A 16,580-nucleotide genomic window follows, 5' to 3' on the forward strand; every position below is an offset into this window, starting at 1 on the left:
TGTGTGTGTATATATATATATATATATATATATATAATATGTTTTTTTTGTTGCAAACTCTAATCCCAAACGCTAAAATAAATGCACTGTAATAGACAACATATATATTTTTATATTTTTTGGTCTATTACAGCGCATTTATTTTATGGTAGTATTTGTTGTATTGACTAATTTATGCAGATTTAAAAAATAAAACATTTACTTTAATGTAATTAAAATTTGTCTAATCTAGCAAGAATTACCACCATTACCATATTTATTAAAAGTTGTTTAAATTGAAATATGAAAACAAAATATTAAATAGGTTCTAAACAGGTTTTCTTTATTCAAAATCTAAAATATTTTTCTGGATTTTAGAGGAAAGGTGACCTGGACATATTTTCATAAGATTTACCTATATTTTTATACAATGCATAATTTAAAGGCTCTTTGTTGTTTTTGAAGTGAACTGTGAATGGAAGTCAGTCTATTATATATTCGGACCCACTTTATATTAAGTGGCCTTAACAACTATGTACTTACATTTAAATTAATCATTTGGTACAATGCACTTATTGTGTACATACATGTTTTTACATTGTACTTATATTTTAAAAATACCTGCATGTAATTACATCTGTAATTAATTTCTGTAATTACATTTATAATTACACTGTTGACCCATCCCTTACACCTTAACCCACCCTTAAACCTACCCATACCACCAAACCTGTCCCTAACCTTACCCGTATCCCACCTTAATAGCAGCAAAAGTGTTTTGCAATACAATATGAACACAATAAGTACATTGTACTTATTTTTTGATGTAAGTACATAGTAGTTAAGGCCACTTAATATAAAGTGGGACCATATATTCTGTTTGTAAGAGGTACTGTGGGAGCCGTGCTGAACTGGAATCAGTCAGTGTGTCATTTTAGACAGAGCTGAATGGGGATTTGGGAAATAACAGCATTAGATAATGCTACTTAAGCACAGGCAACATCAGATGCCCTAACCCAACCAGACTGAGACTAATACAGCCCTTATTCATCTGAGAGAGAGAAAGAAAGAAATAAAAGAAACAGAGAGAGGTTAATGCTACTGAACATTTAAGCAGAACTCAGGACTGGAGCCTTCGCTGTTTTTATTGGCCTATGCAGCCGCTCTACTATTCCACGCAGCTTTGATTTATTACTTTAACTGTATTATAACAGAAACAGTCATACTAATAAGGAACAACTGAATTGTGAAAACAGAACAAGAGAGAGAGAAATACATTCCAGTTTGTTCCGATAAACCGATATGGTTGTGATTATAAATCAGAATACAGTGCATTACGCAATGGACATTTTTCCTCTGCCCATTCAGTATTAAGTTACTTTACAAAATCTTTCAAAATGTGCCAGCAAAATATTGGCAAACATCCCCAGTTACAGTTCTCCTCCAGCAAATGACAGCCAAGCAGAAAACCAGCTCTGAAAGAGCGTAAAAAGATCTCATGCACCTGGCTGATTTATCTGTAACTGTAAAAGGATGAAAGCACAGAGACTTGGGCTGATGACATCACAGGAAGACGCGCTGCATGAGGCAGTCCCAGTCTTTTTCCATTGGCCCTCCTGACAGAAACGGTTGTGTGTGATGAAGGTATTTATTATGCGTGTAAACAGTCATCAGCAGAGCATGTGTGTGTGTGTGGGTGGGCGCTCTGTTGTTTCTGTTAGTGTTGTGATATGTGTTTATAATCAGTGCAGGGACGGCTGCGTTCAGGTGCATCCCTGCGAAAACCCGGCTGGTGCTCTGTTCGTCTGTTCACAGTTTAATGCACACGCTCCACACGAATGTCACAATAGTCTTTACTCACCATAAAGATGAAATGTTTAAAGTAAACTCAAACAAGAAGGAAAAAAGTAAACACTAAAGTCAAACTATAGAAATAATGAAAATAAGATGGAGATCAGACAGCATGGGGGCCATGTGTTCCTCTCTCAAGGTCAGGGATATTATAGTAAACACAAAACCGACAAACAACGTCAAATGTGTGTGTATACACACACACACACACACACACACACTTTCATTACATAAATGATACATATATATATATACATATATATATATACGTCTCTCGCCTCCCCTTAGCCCATTGAGTTTTAACAGACCCCCTAAAGCATGCGGTGAGTTTTGTGGGGAGTAATTGACAATGAATGCGGAAAAGTCACGTGAAAGAAGGCAATGTGATATTATTGGATCTGACTGGTTATGCTCGGCTGTGATTGGTTCATGCGATAAATCCCACCTCGTGTGATCGTGTGCGTTCACAAATCGGTCTGAATGAACAATATAATGGTCTTAATGAAAAGACTAATTCAAAAAAGTAAACAAACAACTTACACACTTAGATATAACCACTTTGTTACGATAAAAGGTACTTAAAATGGCTTGAAAACTTAATCTGTGGGGTTTTTTAGTGATTAATCAGTAATTTAAAGTAAATCTCCATGTCTGTGACCAATATTTACTGAGCTTTGATGACTGATGACCTGAAAAATAAAAAAATAGTTAAAAGTTAACTATTAAAAAGAATAGCTGAACATAAGTTCACAAATAAAAAATATTGTTTAAATTGTTACTGCCTTGAGTTATTATTTTGTAATGAATGTAAAATGCTTAAAAACTAACTTGATGAGATTCATACTTGGCTTTAATAAATAGAATATTGATAACATTTTTAATGTAAAAATATCAAATAGAATTGTTTTTTTCCCCCTGATAGTTTAAATAATGTTTATTAAAACAAGAAAATGTGATGTGTCAAGAATTTAGATTTGCTTAAAAAAAAATTGAGGACTTTTCCTCCTTCTTTCAGAATACCACTGGTATGTATATATATACATGTAGACCGATAGATAGACAGACAGACAGACAGACAGGTAGACAGATAGATAGACAGACAGACAGACAGGTAGATAGACAGACAGACAGACAGACAGGTAGATGTGTTACTTGCCGTAATGAATTGTTACATTTACTAGTAATTTCTGAGTGAAAATTGTTTCTACACCATTTTTTTCAATCAATCAGCTAAATGTGAAACATCATGAGGGTGACTAAATGGCAGATTTTTAAAAAAGTCTCCCGAGCTATGAACGGATGAAATATTCCTCTGGAAAACAGCCGTGGGCCTGTTTTTGTTTCATGTTTGTGGTGTTTGATGAAAAGCTGTCCTGTGTTCCAGGAATACAAGAACATTTCCAGCAGAGATCTATCTGTATGTTTTTCTGCCTATCTCTGTTTGTTTGTTTGTTTATTTATCTATCACCATGAGAATAAAAGACCAGGGACACACATGAGAGACACATGCAGGAGAGATTAGAAACCCACTTGTGCTTGTGTGAATACCTCAGCTTGATAATATCTTACCCTTACTGCATGTCGGACCAGTCTAAAGAAGAAAAACTGTCATTTCTAAACCGTATGTGGAGAACCGTTAGATTAGTGTGCTGGTGATGACATTTCTCATGAATGTGCAGATGTGTATCTGCTGCTCGCTGTGAGGAACCGCTTTCTTTCTCAGATATTATCTTCATCCTCAGACAAATATGGCTGGTTTATTTGGTGTTAACAGCTCTAACTTGTAGAATCCGCCTTTAAGTGTTTATGTAGAAATAAAAGAGTTCCATTTTTGCTGTACTGAAGCAAAAATTATGTTTTTGCCTTCTCAACCTATGATGTCTTGTTCACATCCTGTTCCCATTCCTTTGCTGTCTGTTGTAAGATCTTGGCTGTAATATAAAAGAGGAGTTGAAAGTCCAATAGAATAGTTCAGATTTATCTGTCAGATCCTTTTATGGTAATGATATATTATCTGCAGGACATAAATTGGTCTGAACAGGTTTCAAATTTTATTGCTTTGTGCAACAGGGGGAATGAATACTTGACCTTCTGTTTCCACACGATAGCCCAGAGGAACATGTTTTTGCTCAGAGAGGCTTCTCAGTTATGTTTCACGTAATTGTCAACTTTGTCTCAGATGTTTCTCCTAGAATTCCTTAGGAGATCATGTGGTCTTGGAAAATTGAATGAAAAATCTCCGACTTTTGATTATACACTATATTAGCAAATCTAAACTTAGAGACAAAAGTCTCTAAATTGAATCTTACTACTGTGTAGTAGAAACAAAGGGATCTCATTTGTCATTTTTCTTTTCTATGAGGACTGTTAAGATCAATTCACACAACTGACACAGACCAACGCTGACAGCTGACAGAGTACAGTACGTAATTTCTCAGACTTTTCTCAGACTTTTTAGCCGGCAGCCATATCACCCTGTAGCCCAAGACTGGTTGCCCACTGAAGCTAAGCAGGGCTGAGCCTGGTCAGTACCTGGATGGGAGACCTCCTGGGAAAACTAGGTTGCTGCTGGAAGAGGTGTTAGTGAGGCCAGCAGGGGGTGCTCACCCTGCAGTCGGTGTGGGTCCTAACGCCCCAGTATAGTGACGGGGACACTATTCTGTCAACAAGCACCGTCCTTTGGATGAGACGTTAAACCGAGGTCCTGACTCTCTATGGTCGTTAAAAATCCCAGGATGTCTTTCGAAAAGACTAGAGGTGTGACCTCGGCATCCTGGCCAAATTTGCCCATTGGCCTCTGACCTGAATTATTATTATTATTATTAATTATAAGATCCAACAAATGCCGATTCAACGCGTTAAATCAACGAAAACAAGCGCCGAATAATGGCATCAGATACAAACGGGTAACATACTGATCAGATAAAAAACCCGACAAATGTGTCTGTTGCCTTTGTTGGCATTTGCTGGTGTGGTGTGAATTGACCTTTAAAGAGAAAGTTAGTTGTCTGGGGTGTTGGGAGACTGCCAGAGACCCCCATAAGCAAGAGCTGCCATGGCTGTGACCAGGCATTTAAAACAACTTGGTTTATAGAAGATCATCAAGCATAAAGCGCTTCCTCTTCCTGTGAAAACAAACCAAAACCAAACAAACACATTCTTATTGTCCTCTCGTCCTTGCTTTCTCCTCTCCTGTTATCAGAGTGACACAAAATCTAGGGACAGATATTTAAATCCCAAAATTTGCTGGGATTACGTTACAATCCCTTAGAACTCCACGTCATCTAAAATGCCTGTCACACTTTATTTTTTTTCATCCCAATGTTTTATTTTCATACAGCATCTCAAACTCACATATAGGAAAAACTATCCATTAGCAGTGCCATTTACATGCATCAGTGCTCAACTGCTGTAGAAAAACTGGGAAATATGTAATTTATGGTAATCATAGCTTTTTGAGCAAATCATCTGAGCCATGAATGCCATGTGACTAGTCACTCTGCTAAAAATGTTATTGTGACAACACTGATTGATTCAAGACACAAGAACGCATACAGTCCCAAACCCTTCACTAGAGCTGCGACTGTCAGCAGCAAAACATCTATTCCATGAGTTCAAGGACTGCTCATCCAGTCCTGATGGTTAATGGTAAATGAACTTTGCTCGCTGTCCTCAATGGAGGCTCGAACCCGAGGCTTGGTTTGAGCGAATGAATAGGCAACTACCGAACCTGCGTTTGGAACTTCATAATATGAAACATAATGCTGCTTGCAAAAAATGATCCAGTAAAGTCAGAAAAGACTACTATTTTGAATGGTCTTCTATGGACCCTTTTCACATTTCCAGCGTTCGCAGAAGTCATTATAGTTGGGTAAACTACCTATGTGGTGAATGAATACATTTTGCATTCCCATTTGCGCCAATAACAAAAGAAATATTAACAACAGAATTTCCATGACTTTCAAAAGTGGAACAAATATTGAGAGATTGATTATGTTGGCCAGAAGAGTGAGATGTGTCAAATTTCTCATCACTCTGTATTAGAAAAACTCATGTAGCAATGTTAACTAGTTTTCTGTAATTTAAGGCAGAGCTAATAAAACACAAAGTAAAGTGTCATAGATGTACATAATTGAAAAAAAGTTTGCTATATTAACGTCAATGTCACACTGTTAATATCTGTGGAAAAATGTCATCACCACCTGTAAAAAAGGGGTCCATTGAGAAAGACGCTCTTTGCAGCCATAGTTATGACATCTACCAGCAGGGGCAAATGGGACGATGTTACAGGTGTGGAAAAACCTTTGGCCTGCACAGCTATTCTGAAATCTGAAGTCTGTTTCATAATCGGGTCTGAAAGCAACTAAACTCAGATGCATTATGTATTCAGTAATGCCAAGTAGACTTCAGAAATCATTGCCATACTGAAATGAAAACACACAGATCTCTATAACACAATCTAGCACACCATTCCTTTCCTTGATTACAAATTTTTCCACTTTGTCTTTTTTCACACGTCTCCCCTCAGTTTTTCCATGCCTGTAGTGTCTTATTATTACTATCATCACTGATGAATTGTAATTAAAGCACTAAGGACGTAATAATTTAACCTGAGGGGTCATTATTAACAGCAGACGGGCAGGTTGTAATTATCTTGTCATTCTGATGATTTTTCTCGGTCTCTTTTTCTCCAGGTGAGACGTTCTCTGAGACGTTCAGCCACACAGAGAAGTGTCAGACGTGTATAGAGTGCACGGGTCTCATGCGCATGCAGACCCCCTGCACCGACTCGAACGACGCTGTGTGCGTGTGCAACTACGGCTACTTCATGAGCGACCTGACGCACCAGTGCGAGCCGTGCACCGTGTGTCCACGCGGTCATGGTGTGATGATACGCTGCGAGCACACACACGACACGGTCTGTGAGGAGTGTCTGGACGACACCTACTCTGATCAGGAGAGCACGCTGGACCCCTGCCTGCCCTGCACCATCTGCGAGGAGGGAATAGAGATTCTCATGAGGAACTGCACACCCTATGAAGATGCATGGTGTCATGGTGAGAGAATAATACCATCAAGAATATCATGTGCAAACACAATCAAAATATAAACCAAATAATAGCATAAAAAAAAACTGAATAAAAAACAAAAACAAAATTATATTAAAAAGGAAAATGATTAAAAATGATAGAAATATAGTTTATATACGGTTTGTTACAAATATAAGGAAAAATAAAAAAGTGTATATAATGGGTATTTTAGTTTAAAATATTTTCCCCATGTTTGTCATAAACTATATTTCTGCTTCATTTTTCAGTTTACTTCTGCAGGTTTTTCCTGCATATTTAAGTTGCACATAAAGTGTGCACTTGTAGTATTTGTAGCCTGTGGTCAATCACTATGGGCAACTGCATGAACACCACAAGCAACTTGTTTGGCTGTATACGAGCCTGATCTCTCTCACACTCTTTCTAACAGCTAATTTCTCTCAGTCTCAGTCAAAATGTTTGCTTTCCTCCATGTGTTTCCGTATGTGTCTGATTGTGGCCTTGCAGTTTAAAGGTCACAGTGTGGATACTCTGTGCAAAGCCCTGTAGTTATAGAGGTCACAGCAGTCCAAAAGGTCAAACCCAGTGACACATGCAAACACACATGTATAAAAGCAGGCATGTGGATCACAGTGATTTTACAACAGGTAATAGATGTTCTTATACCTTCTTAAAAGAGAGAGAGAGAAAAGAAAATCACTGTAAACCTCATCTGGCTTTATGGCTTTTATAAAAATTCGGCGTTCCAAAAAAATGTAAGAAAAAAAAAAATATATATAAAGAAAAATAAAGACTGTTGCAGTTCCATGTTGTGCCACTAGTTGTGCTAAAATGGCGGATTTTCTTTTTAAATTATTGATAATATAAATTTATTATCAGAATATAATATAATATAATATTGTGAGAATTGTGTAGACTCCATGTTGCTATATGGAGTTTTTATATTGCTATATAATAATAGAAAAAACTACACACAATTACAAAATAAAATCACAAATCAGCTTGATCTACTATTAAAAAATTGCACTTATACAGGCACAAATGAATTTTTATACCTTTAAGTTTACAGTGTGGAATAATATAATTATATATAATAATATAATATAATCAAAGTACTTTATTGTCCACTTTATCATCCACACACTGTGAGGAAGGCTGAAGGCTGAAATGCATCAGTGTACAGAGTTTTAGGCATTTTTAATGTTTGTTGAGATGGCCAGAACGTGAATAAAGGCTTTTTAACTTTTTTGGACCAGAAAAAGTGCCTTGAATTCTTTTTCGTGATAGTTGTTTCAAACCCAACCAAAGAGCTCCTTCTGGGATTATTTCATGAGCTCCTTGATCAGCAAGTAGTGCTTCAAGATGTCTCCTACCATACTTTATTGTCCTTCTCAAAGTCCTTTATATTTCACAGACTAACTAAAACGCGAGCAGGTGAATGTTTGTTTCTGTTAGGACTGTGGTTACCAAAGAGACACTCTGGCTGTGGCCAGCAAGTGAAATGATGGCCCTTTTTCTACCTCTTTAACACTCACGCTCAACTAAACACACAGAGAAAGCTCTGTTTTCATGGCTGGAGAGGGCATGTAATGTGGCGTGTCATTGCATTAGTGTGCTAGCGCTTGGGCGGTGGGACTGTCTGATGTCTGAAGCCTGGGGCTGTATGTGTGTGAGGGTCATTATGGCTGCTGCTGCTGACGAGGATTGGGTGGGCTGGATCTGTCAGTTTGGGGTTTAGTGTCAGCCCTGGCCCTTTGGTTCATGTGTGTGTCACACCCAGATTAACATCTGTCTCAGGTAATCTGATCACAAATGGACAATGCTAACTACAGGTGTAACCGGGGGTCCAAACAGCTTTGTTATTGGATCACTCAAACCACATTTAGAGGTAGCTGAAAAATGCATGTGATCGCATGGAATTTCTTGTGTAAATGCTAATGTGTCCTGATGCATCCCAGGCAACAAAAAGGTAAAGTCCAGTGGCAAAAAAAAAATGAATTAGCAAAAAATGGATTGTTTCCAAACAGGTTTCCTGAATGTTTTTCACACAGGCAAACTCAAACTTTGAGCAGTCCAGAACCGCAACCTCAAAAAACAGAGCAATGTTTAGGAAGAACAACAGCCACATACAGTAGTTAAAAGCCTTTACTTATGAACATATCAAACTAATTTCAACAAAATACACACTTTTATCTGATTTACAAAGTGAATGTTTGCTAAAACTGTGTTTAAGGTGTGTGACTTGAAGTGCTCTGCTGTGTATTTGGGGTAGCATAATGTGTGCAGCATAAGGAGATATCTCTGCAGATGGAACCTGTAAATCATAAAGCATCTGCAAGTGCTGTCAGGACTAGCACACAGACACACACACACACACACACACACACGTTCAGCTTCACTGGCAGCAGTTCCTGCTCTCATGTGACTCTCATCAGCCTCTTTCCTGTGAGGAGAAGAGAGAAGAGACACAAATGACACAAATAGAGAAAAAATAAGCAAAGAGCTGAAATGTGACAGCTAGTGTTGTGTTCCCGTTAACTTATCAAATCACTGTTTGCTAGTTTATTTAATTTTATTTAGTGTAATTGTATTTTCAAATGTAAAGATGTCACATTATTTGACATTTTTAATTATTTTTGTCTTTGCCTTTTGCATACTTACATTTGGAAAAGTTTGGGATCAGTAAGATTTTGTTTTTGAAAGAAATCACAAAATGCACTCAGCAAGGACACATTAAATTGATCAAAAGTGACAAGACCTTTATAATGGTATTATTAACTGTTCTTTGACATCCTGAAAAAAATGTATCACACTTTCCACAAACATATTAAGCAGCACAACTGTTTTCAATACTGATAATACTAAAAAAGTTTTGTGAGCACCAAATCAGAATGATTTCTAAAGGAAAAAAAAAAAAAGAAGATTGGAGTAATGATGCTGAAAATTCAGCTTTGCATCAGCAAGGACACATTAAATTGATCAAAAATGAGAGTGAAGTTTCTTTTTTTTTTTAAACTTTGTATTCATATTCTGTTAATTGTTATTTATATTCTATTTAAGAATCCTTTAAAAAAAATAAGAAAAAAAGCAGCACATAATAAATATTTTTTGAGCACCAAATCAGAATGATTTCTAAAGGAAAAAAAAAAAAAAAAATCAGCTTTGCCATAACAGTAAAAAAAATGTGAATGGTAGTGTGTATACGTTTACAATCATAACTGCATTTAAGTTTGCAAACTACTTTTTGTTATTAACTTGTAGTGTAGAAAACTAAGCTACTTTTTCATTTGACTGTAATTCAACTACTTTATTATTAGCTTGTATAATTGGAAGCTACAGTTTCAAAATATCTCCCACAACACTGTCCTGAAGATAATATGATCATCCTTTGTGTGTACGGTTGCAGCACAGAGCAGCCTTGTTCTGCCCTGTCACACACACACACACACACACAGTCATAGAGGTCCTTGTGTGTTTCTGTACAGATGACCACCCTCCGCGAGCACCACATTATCATCCTTAAAATGACCTTATACGTGACCTTTCCTGCTTCTCTCTATCCATCTCGCTCGCTGTCTGTGTATCTCTGACCCTTTCATGTCTATTTCTCTGGTGGGTCAGTCATTTCTGTGCCCTTTGATGAGGGTGGCGCATTAAAAACAAGCTCTTTCATGAGAACGACCACCGTAGGAGTCAAAGGCACACATGCCTGAATGACCAGTCTCTCTCCACGCTGGTGGTCCATGATTCATTTCCTGCAGCACATACGGACTTAAGTGGCATGTGTCTGTCTGTGTGTGTGACAGAAAGAGAGAGATGTGCTGAGCTCTTTCCTTTGTTGGATCGATAAGGCCGCTGGAGTTTCTTACTCTCGGGTTTCAATCTGTGACCTCTATCGCAGCTACTGCATCACACACACACACACACACACACATACAGATACATATCAGAGTGTGTGAGTGGAGTGGAGCGACGGCAAAATTTCTCCTCTCCCCCTGAAGAATTGCATTGCTGTTCTGCACCAACTCTACTCCAGGTTTCATTTCCCACTCCAAGCGTTATTGTTTTGTCACATCGTCACTCACTTGCTCAGATAGATGGCTGCAGTGGCAAAGAAAACACTGTTCATCTTTGATATGACTCATTATGCACCAGTGTTATTTTAGTATTATTTGTTTAAAGGTTTTCCCATGTACTTTTATCATTTTATTAGTTTTATGTTTTAATATTTTAATAGGCCTATGGCTTTTTTACATTTAATTTTAGTCATTTTAGTTCTTCATAAACTTCTTTCAGTTAGTAGCCCATGCAATATTTCTATTTTTCATTTCAAGTGTTTCATCAAATATTGATATATTATTTAAGCAATATTCTAATAATTAAATAATTTTACTTAATTTAATACTTTGAGTTAACAGTAACAATACTGATATAGATAAAAAAACATTTGGGGGGGAATATCACATTTCTTACTGGAGATCAATTTTATTCTCAGTTTTTAGTGGTTATTTAAATTGAGACAAATCTACTATTATTTTAATCTCCAATCTGTTATTTAAGAGATTAGAAAGTTCTTTAATGCCTAGCTAACTAACAGAAGACACTATGTAAATCCCAGTTGCGCAGGTGTTACTGTGCTATTAGAACTAGGTTATTCTATGGTGTTAGCGGTGTAATTCACATACTTAACTTTCATGAATTCTGTTGAGAAACCATGAGAAACAAGCGAATAAAGACTGAGAGAGAGAACTTGAATAATCAGAAATGCTTATTTCAAGAAATTCAAAGCATTATTATTGGCCCGTGTCTCCTGTTCTGGGAGAGCTGTGCATGGAGGGAGGGGTGTGTGTGCTTTTCTATCTAGAATGTACATTTTTTTGCTGCACAAAAACTGATTTTACGTCAACATGTAAGAAGATCTTATGGGTAGTAATGTTTATAAGGCGACCAGAATGCATACTCAGCGTTGTTCTCATTAAATAAAACAAACACTGATTTTTGTTAACTAAAATAAAAATAAAAGCTTAATTACCTGGGAAAAAGCAAACTAAAATAAAATACAGTTTCATAACTGGGACTAAAATAAAATACAAATCAATTGTACTTGGCATTTTATAAAACTAGAGCTAACTATGGTAAAATGAAAACTAACAAAACCTAAACTAAACTGAAAAGACTCATTTAAAATAAAATGTAAATTAAATCTAAACAACAAACAACAAAAAAACAAACCTGCATAGATAAACAAATTTAAGAACTTCTCTATTTATATATATATTTTAAATAACAAATCCTTGTTTAAGACAGATTAATAAGTGTGTGCGTGTACGTGTGTGTTAATGCCTCCTGCTAGTGTAATTACTGCAGCTAATCAGAGCACTTAACAGCAAAGCTTCTGTTCATTTAGCCATCCATCCGTTCACACACACACACATCAGGCTCTTATCGTTCCCCCTCCTGTCTATCACACACTCCCCCACACACACACACACACACACACGAGGAGAGAATAAGGATTGCTGTGTGTGTGACAGTCTTTCGAGAGTGTTTTCTGTTAGATAAAGAGAGCCATTATAACAAACTTGAAAAGGGTTGCCAGATAGGCATTAAAATCCCTTCCAAAAAACAGCACTGTGAGAGGAGGAGAATAAAGACTCCTCATTAAATAAGGCACCCAGCTGAGGGTTAACAAGCACTTCACACTTGGCACCTCGTCACGAAAACGCCCACTTAAGAAGAAAGATGTTTAAAGTAAAAAGAGAAGAATTAGAAATTGTTAACCTTTGGCTTGGGTGAGTTTTACAGCCTCCGTCCAAAAAAAGCAAATCCTCGTTTTCACTCAGGTTTCAAGCTCAGTCAGGCTGAAAACACATCCACATATCGCAATTTCACATACTCTGCTTTCAATCAGATAGACAGAGAAAGAAAAAGAGAGAGCACTTTCAGAAATCGTTTAACTTTTAGTGCATACTCGTTCAGAAAACAAATGAATGTTTCCATCAAGAAAGAGGGAGGAGACGGGCTCGGAGAGGTCTTGAGAAGACTGACAGCTACTGAGGGAGAGACAGCAAGTGAAAGAGACTGATAAAGAAAAGAAAGAGGGCTGCTGCACATCTTTAGATGCCCACCAGTTTGAAAGGTGTGCCAAAGATAAGAAGACTGTGTGTGCGTGTCTGCAAATCAACCTATAAAACAATGTTCTTTAATTAATTGTTAAACAGCTCATAACTAAGTCACTTTCATTATGACTTTAATATTCAAACATGACTCATATTTTACAGACACTTCATAGACTATAAAATGAAGCAAAAACAATAAGCTAGTAGCTGTGGAACAGAGTAGCCGGTTTCTAGCTGGTTCACACCAAGGACGATAACTGTAATGATAACAATAACTATTAAGCTTTAATAATAGACCGAGACCTTAATCAGGTTAGACGTCATACTGAATATAAAGGGGTCATGAACTGCCTTTGTTTTTTTATTTTGTACCGTTCTCTGAGGTCCACCTATAAAGTTTTCAAGATTTTTACATCAAAAAACATAATTTAGAAGCCCACTGCATGATTGGCTAATAGTAGTGTATGTTTGATAGCCTACATTCTTCACAGATGGACGCTGCTGTGATTTAGGTTAAAAATGCACAAATACTCAGTACATTTCAAATGATCTGTAATAACAGACAAAGCAAAAGTTACCATGTAATAAAAGCAGTTTCTCACACTTGTGTTGAGACATTACTGTCTGATCCAATATAGTCAGCACAGCATCATCTTTTAGTTTCAATCTTTCTGAAAATCCTGTGTCGAATTGTGCCTTGTTTGTAAATGAATCCATGGTAAAATTAAGTGAACAAACAACCAAGCTTTTACTGACGTGGTCTGGAACTTCATTAAAAATAAAGTTAATCAAATAGAGTGTATCATATGGTTTCTGAGTAGAGCTTTGTTTGCCGCTCTTGTCATTTACCTACTACATGTGTGAATTGGTGGGCGGGGCTAAACAGGCAGTGATGTAGAAGCAGGCGTTGATCTTCCTCTGCGGAGGCGGTGTTTATCCACACTATTACATCATAGAGTTACACATTCCACAAGCTGTCATTTTGCAGACTGCTTTCAATATAAGCTGTTTTTAGACTAACAACAAAGTTTTGAGTTCTGAAACTTACAGGATGTTTTTATAGTAATGACCTCTTATATGTCAAAAGATCAAGGGAATTGATTTCTCAGTTTATGACCCCTTTAATGCAGATGAAAACTAGGCTGACTTGCAGTCTTTACACTGTATAAAGGTCCTAAATCATCTTCTCACACATTTTAAAAATGTTTTTTATGGTTTCTAAGTAGAGCTTTATTTGCCACTCTTGTCATTTACCTACTACATGTGTGAATTGGTGGGCGGGGCTAAACAGGCAGTGATGTAGAAGCAGGCGTTGATCTTCCTCTGCGGAGGCGATGTTTATCCACACTATTACATCATAGAGTTACACATTCCACAAACTGTCATTTTGCAGACTGCTTTCAATATAAGCTGTTTTTAGACTAACAACAAAGTTTTGAGTTCTGAAACTTACAGGATGTTTTTATAGTAATGACCTCTTATATGTCAAAAGATCAAGGGAATTGATTTCTCAGTTTATGACCCCTTTAATGCAGATGAAAACTAGGCTGACTTGCAGTCTTTACACTGTATAAAGGTCCTAAATCATCTTCTCACACATTTTAAAAATGTTTTTTGTGTACTGAAAGTATTTTGGAAAGATGTTTTGTTAGCTGAATAATCGGTATGTTGTTTAAACAACAGTACTATCCATTGAAAGCACTGTACTTCTATTCCTCACAGTCTCGTTTTCATTCCTGTGTGCTACCCTGTCTAAGGTCTATAGGGAAGTCCACACCACACCTATAACGATATCGCTGGAATCACTTTTAGAATGATTTTTGGCTTTAGAACATAGTGGCTGGTCAATAGCCAGCTTAAGCTGAATTTTCATACTGTGGTGAGATCAAAGGCAAGATTAACAGCAGTTTCCAAATCCTAAATGTTTTGTCCATGTTAATCAAGAGCGCTGGTTCTTAAACGGCACCTTCAACTTTATTTCCTCCTTTAGCTGAGCTTCTTGTAAATCAAACCAAAGTTCTTGCAAAAAGGTTCTCTGTTTCAGCACTGCTCAATCAGTCACGCATATGGCCGCTCTGGAATAGTTCAGCTGAGAATGAGAATGTTTTAGACAGTCATGGCAACGTGAAGACCTCCTGCTGAGCCAGATCGAACCCTGTCACCACCAATTTTACAGTCATGAAAGATATGAACCATAATCTCCACTCGATTCTGGACTCTTTTCTTGAGAAAGAGCGAAGAGTTCAACAGTAAAACAAAGGAAAGTGGTATATGTGTATAAGTACAACAGTTGGGTTCTATAAGTAAAAGCCATTTATTTATTTCCTCCATAGAGATATTTATTTTGCTTTCTATTCAAACTTACTGAATTTATGACTTAAAGTCAATAGCTTTATATAGCACCATCATTTGCATCATTACTTCATTGCTTATAATGCATTGTATCTCATGATTGTATTGCATCTCATAAATAATTGTAACCACAGTTAATACATTATAACACTTACACTATGCATTTTAAATTCAGTTGTACTTATTTACGACAAGATATAATGTATTACAATGCACATTATGAATAATTATAATGCATTATACCCTTTAATAACCCTTTATAATGCATTATACATATAAGGCTTTAAGTAAAGTGTTACCAGCCTGTCATTTTTGACTGGGAACACCAAATCAGATAAAGGATTTTCAGCATAGCACAAGGGTTAAGTCATTTTTAGATGATTGTTTCAGCTAATTATGTTTAATAATTACTTTATTACATTACTGTATGTGATATGTTATTTATATTAACATAATCACAACAAACTATTAATTAAATTAAACGATTAAAACAAATCAAATTAAATTACATTGCGAAAAATAGTAATAAAGACACATATTTAAGCATATTAAAAAACACCACTGTGCAAACATATGTGTTTGTTGTTGAAATTGAAATTGAAATTGATGCTTTCCTCTCACTCATTACTTTCATTTGTACTATACATGTGCATCTGTGCCTTCCAGGTGGAACAGCTGCAAGCAGAATAAACAGGCAGCTAATAATCGCGCAGCCACAGCCAATCAGACACCATCTCCAGAGGGAGAGAAGCTGCACAGTGACAGCGGCATCTCAGTGGACAGCCAGAGTCTGCAGGAGCAGCAAGCGCAGACACAGACGCAGGCGCAGGCGCAGGCCCACACACAGCTGCATGCAGCAGAGCAGATCGGTAAGATCACGAGCTAAAGACAGGGCTAAAGAGGATTATTGTCATTTCTGCACCAGTCTAAATAACGGAAAGTTAGTTTCAAACACATTGTCCTCTAACGCAAGCTATTGGTTGAGCCAGTGTCACTTTGTACTGTGTATTTTACAAATATACTCACATACTTCTCACTTCTCTTGTGTGTATCTTTAGTATCTCTCTCTCCCTGTCCCATCTCTCCATTCGCTCTCATATCTTTTTTTATGTTCCACTATCTTATACACTTGGCTTTTCCATGTAAGGCTAGGTGTGGATGACACAGTTGACACGTTTATCATTCAGATCTTAAAAGGAACACACAAGTCGAGAACTGCATAGATATACTC

General features: G+C 36.9%; 1 protein-coding gene across 1 annotated transcript in view; it reads left to right on the plus strand.

The window, feature by feature from the left end:
• The window catches only part of LOC107755083 (tumor necrosis factor receptor superfamily member 16-like), a 32,313-nt gene that overhangs the window by 7,921 nt on the left and 7,812 nt on the right, over window positions 1–16,580 (plus strand). The window contains exons 3-5 of the mRNA XM_016571748.1: window positions 6,525–6,887; window positions 7,309–7,423; window positions 16,016–16,218. Coding sequence (XP_016427234.1) covers window positions 6,525–6,887; window positions 7,309–7,423; window positions 16,016–16,218 — 681 coding nt within the window. The remainder of the gene's footprint in view (window positions 1–6,524; window positions 6,888–7,308; window positions 7,424–16,015; window positions 16,219–16,580) is intronic.

This window comes from Sinocyclocheilus rhinocerous, unplaced genomic scaffold (assembly GCF_001515625.1).
Source record: "Sinocyclocheilus rhinocerous isolate Xijiao unplaced genomic scaffold, SAMN03320098_v1.1 scaffold1063, whole genome shotgun sequence".
Taxonomy (NCBI): Eukaryota; Metazoa; Chordata; class Actinopteri; order Cypriniformes; family Cyprinidae; genus Sinocyclocheilus; species Sinocyclocheilus rhinocerous.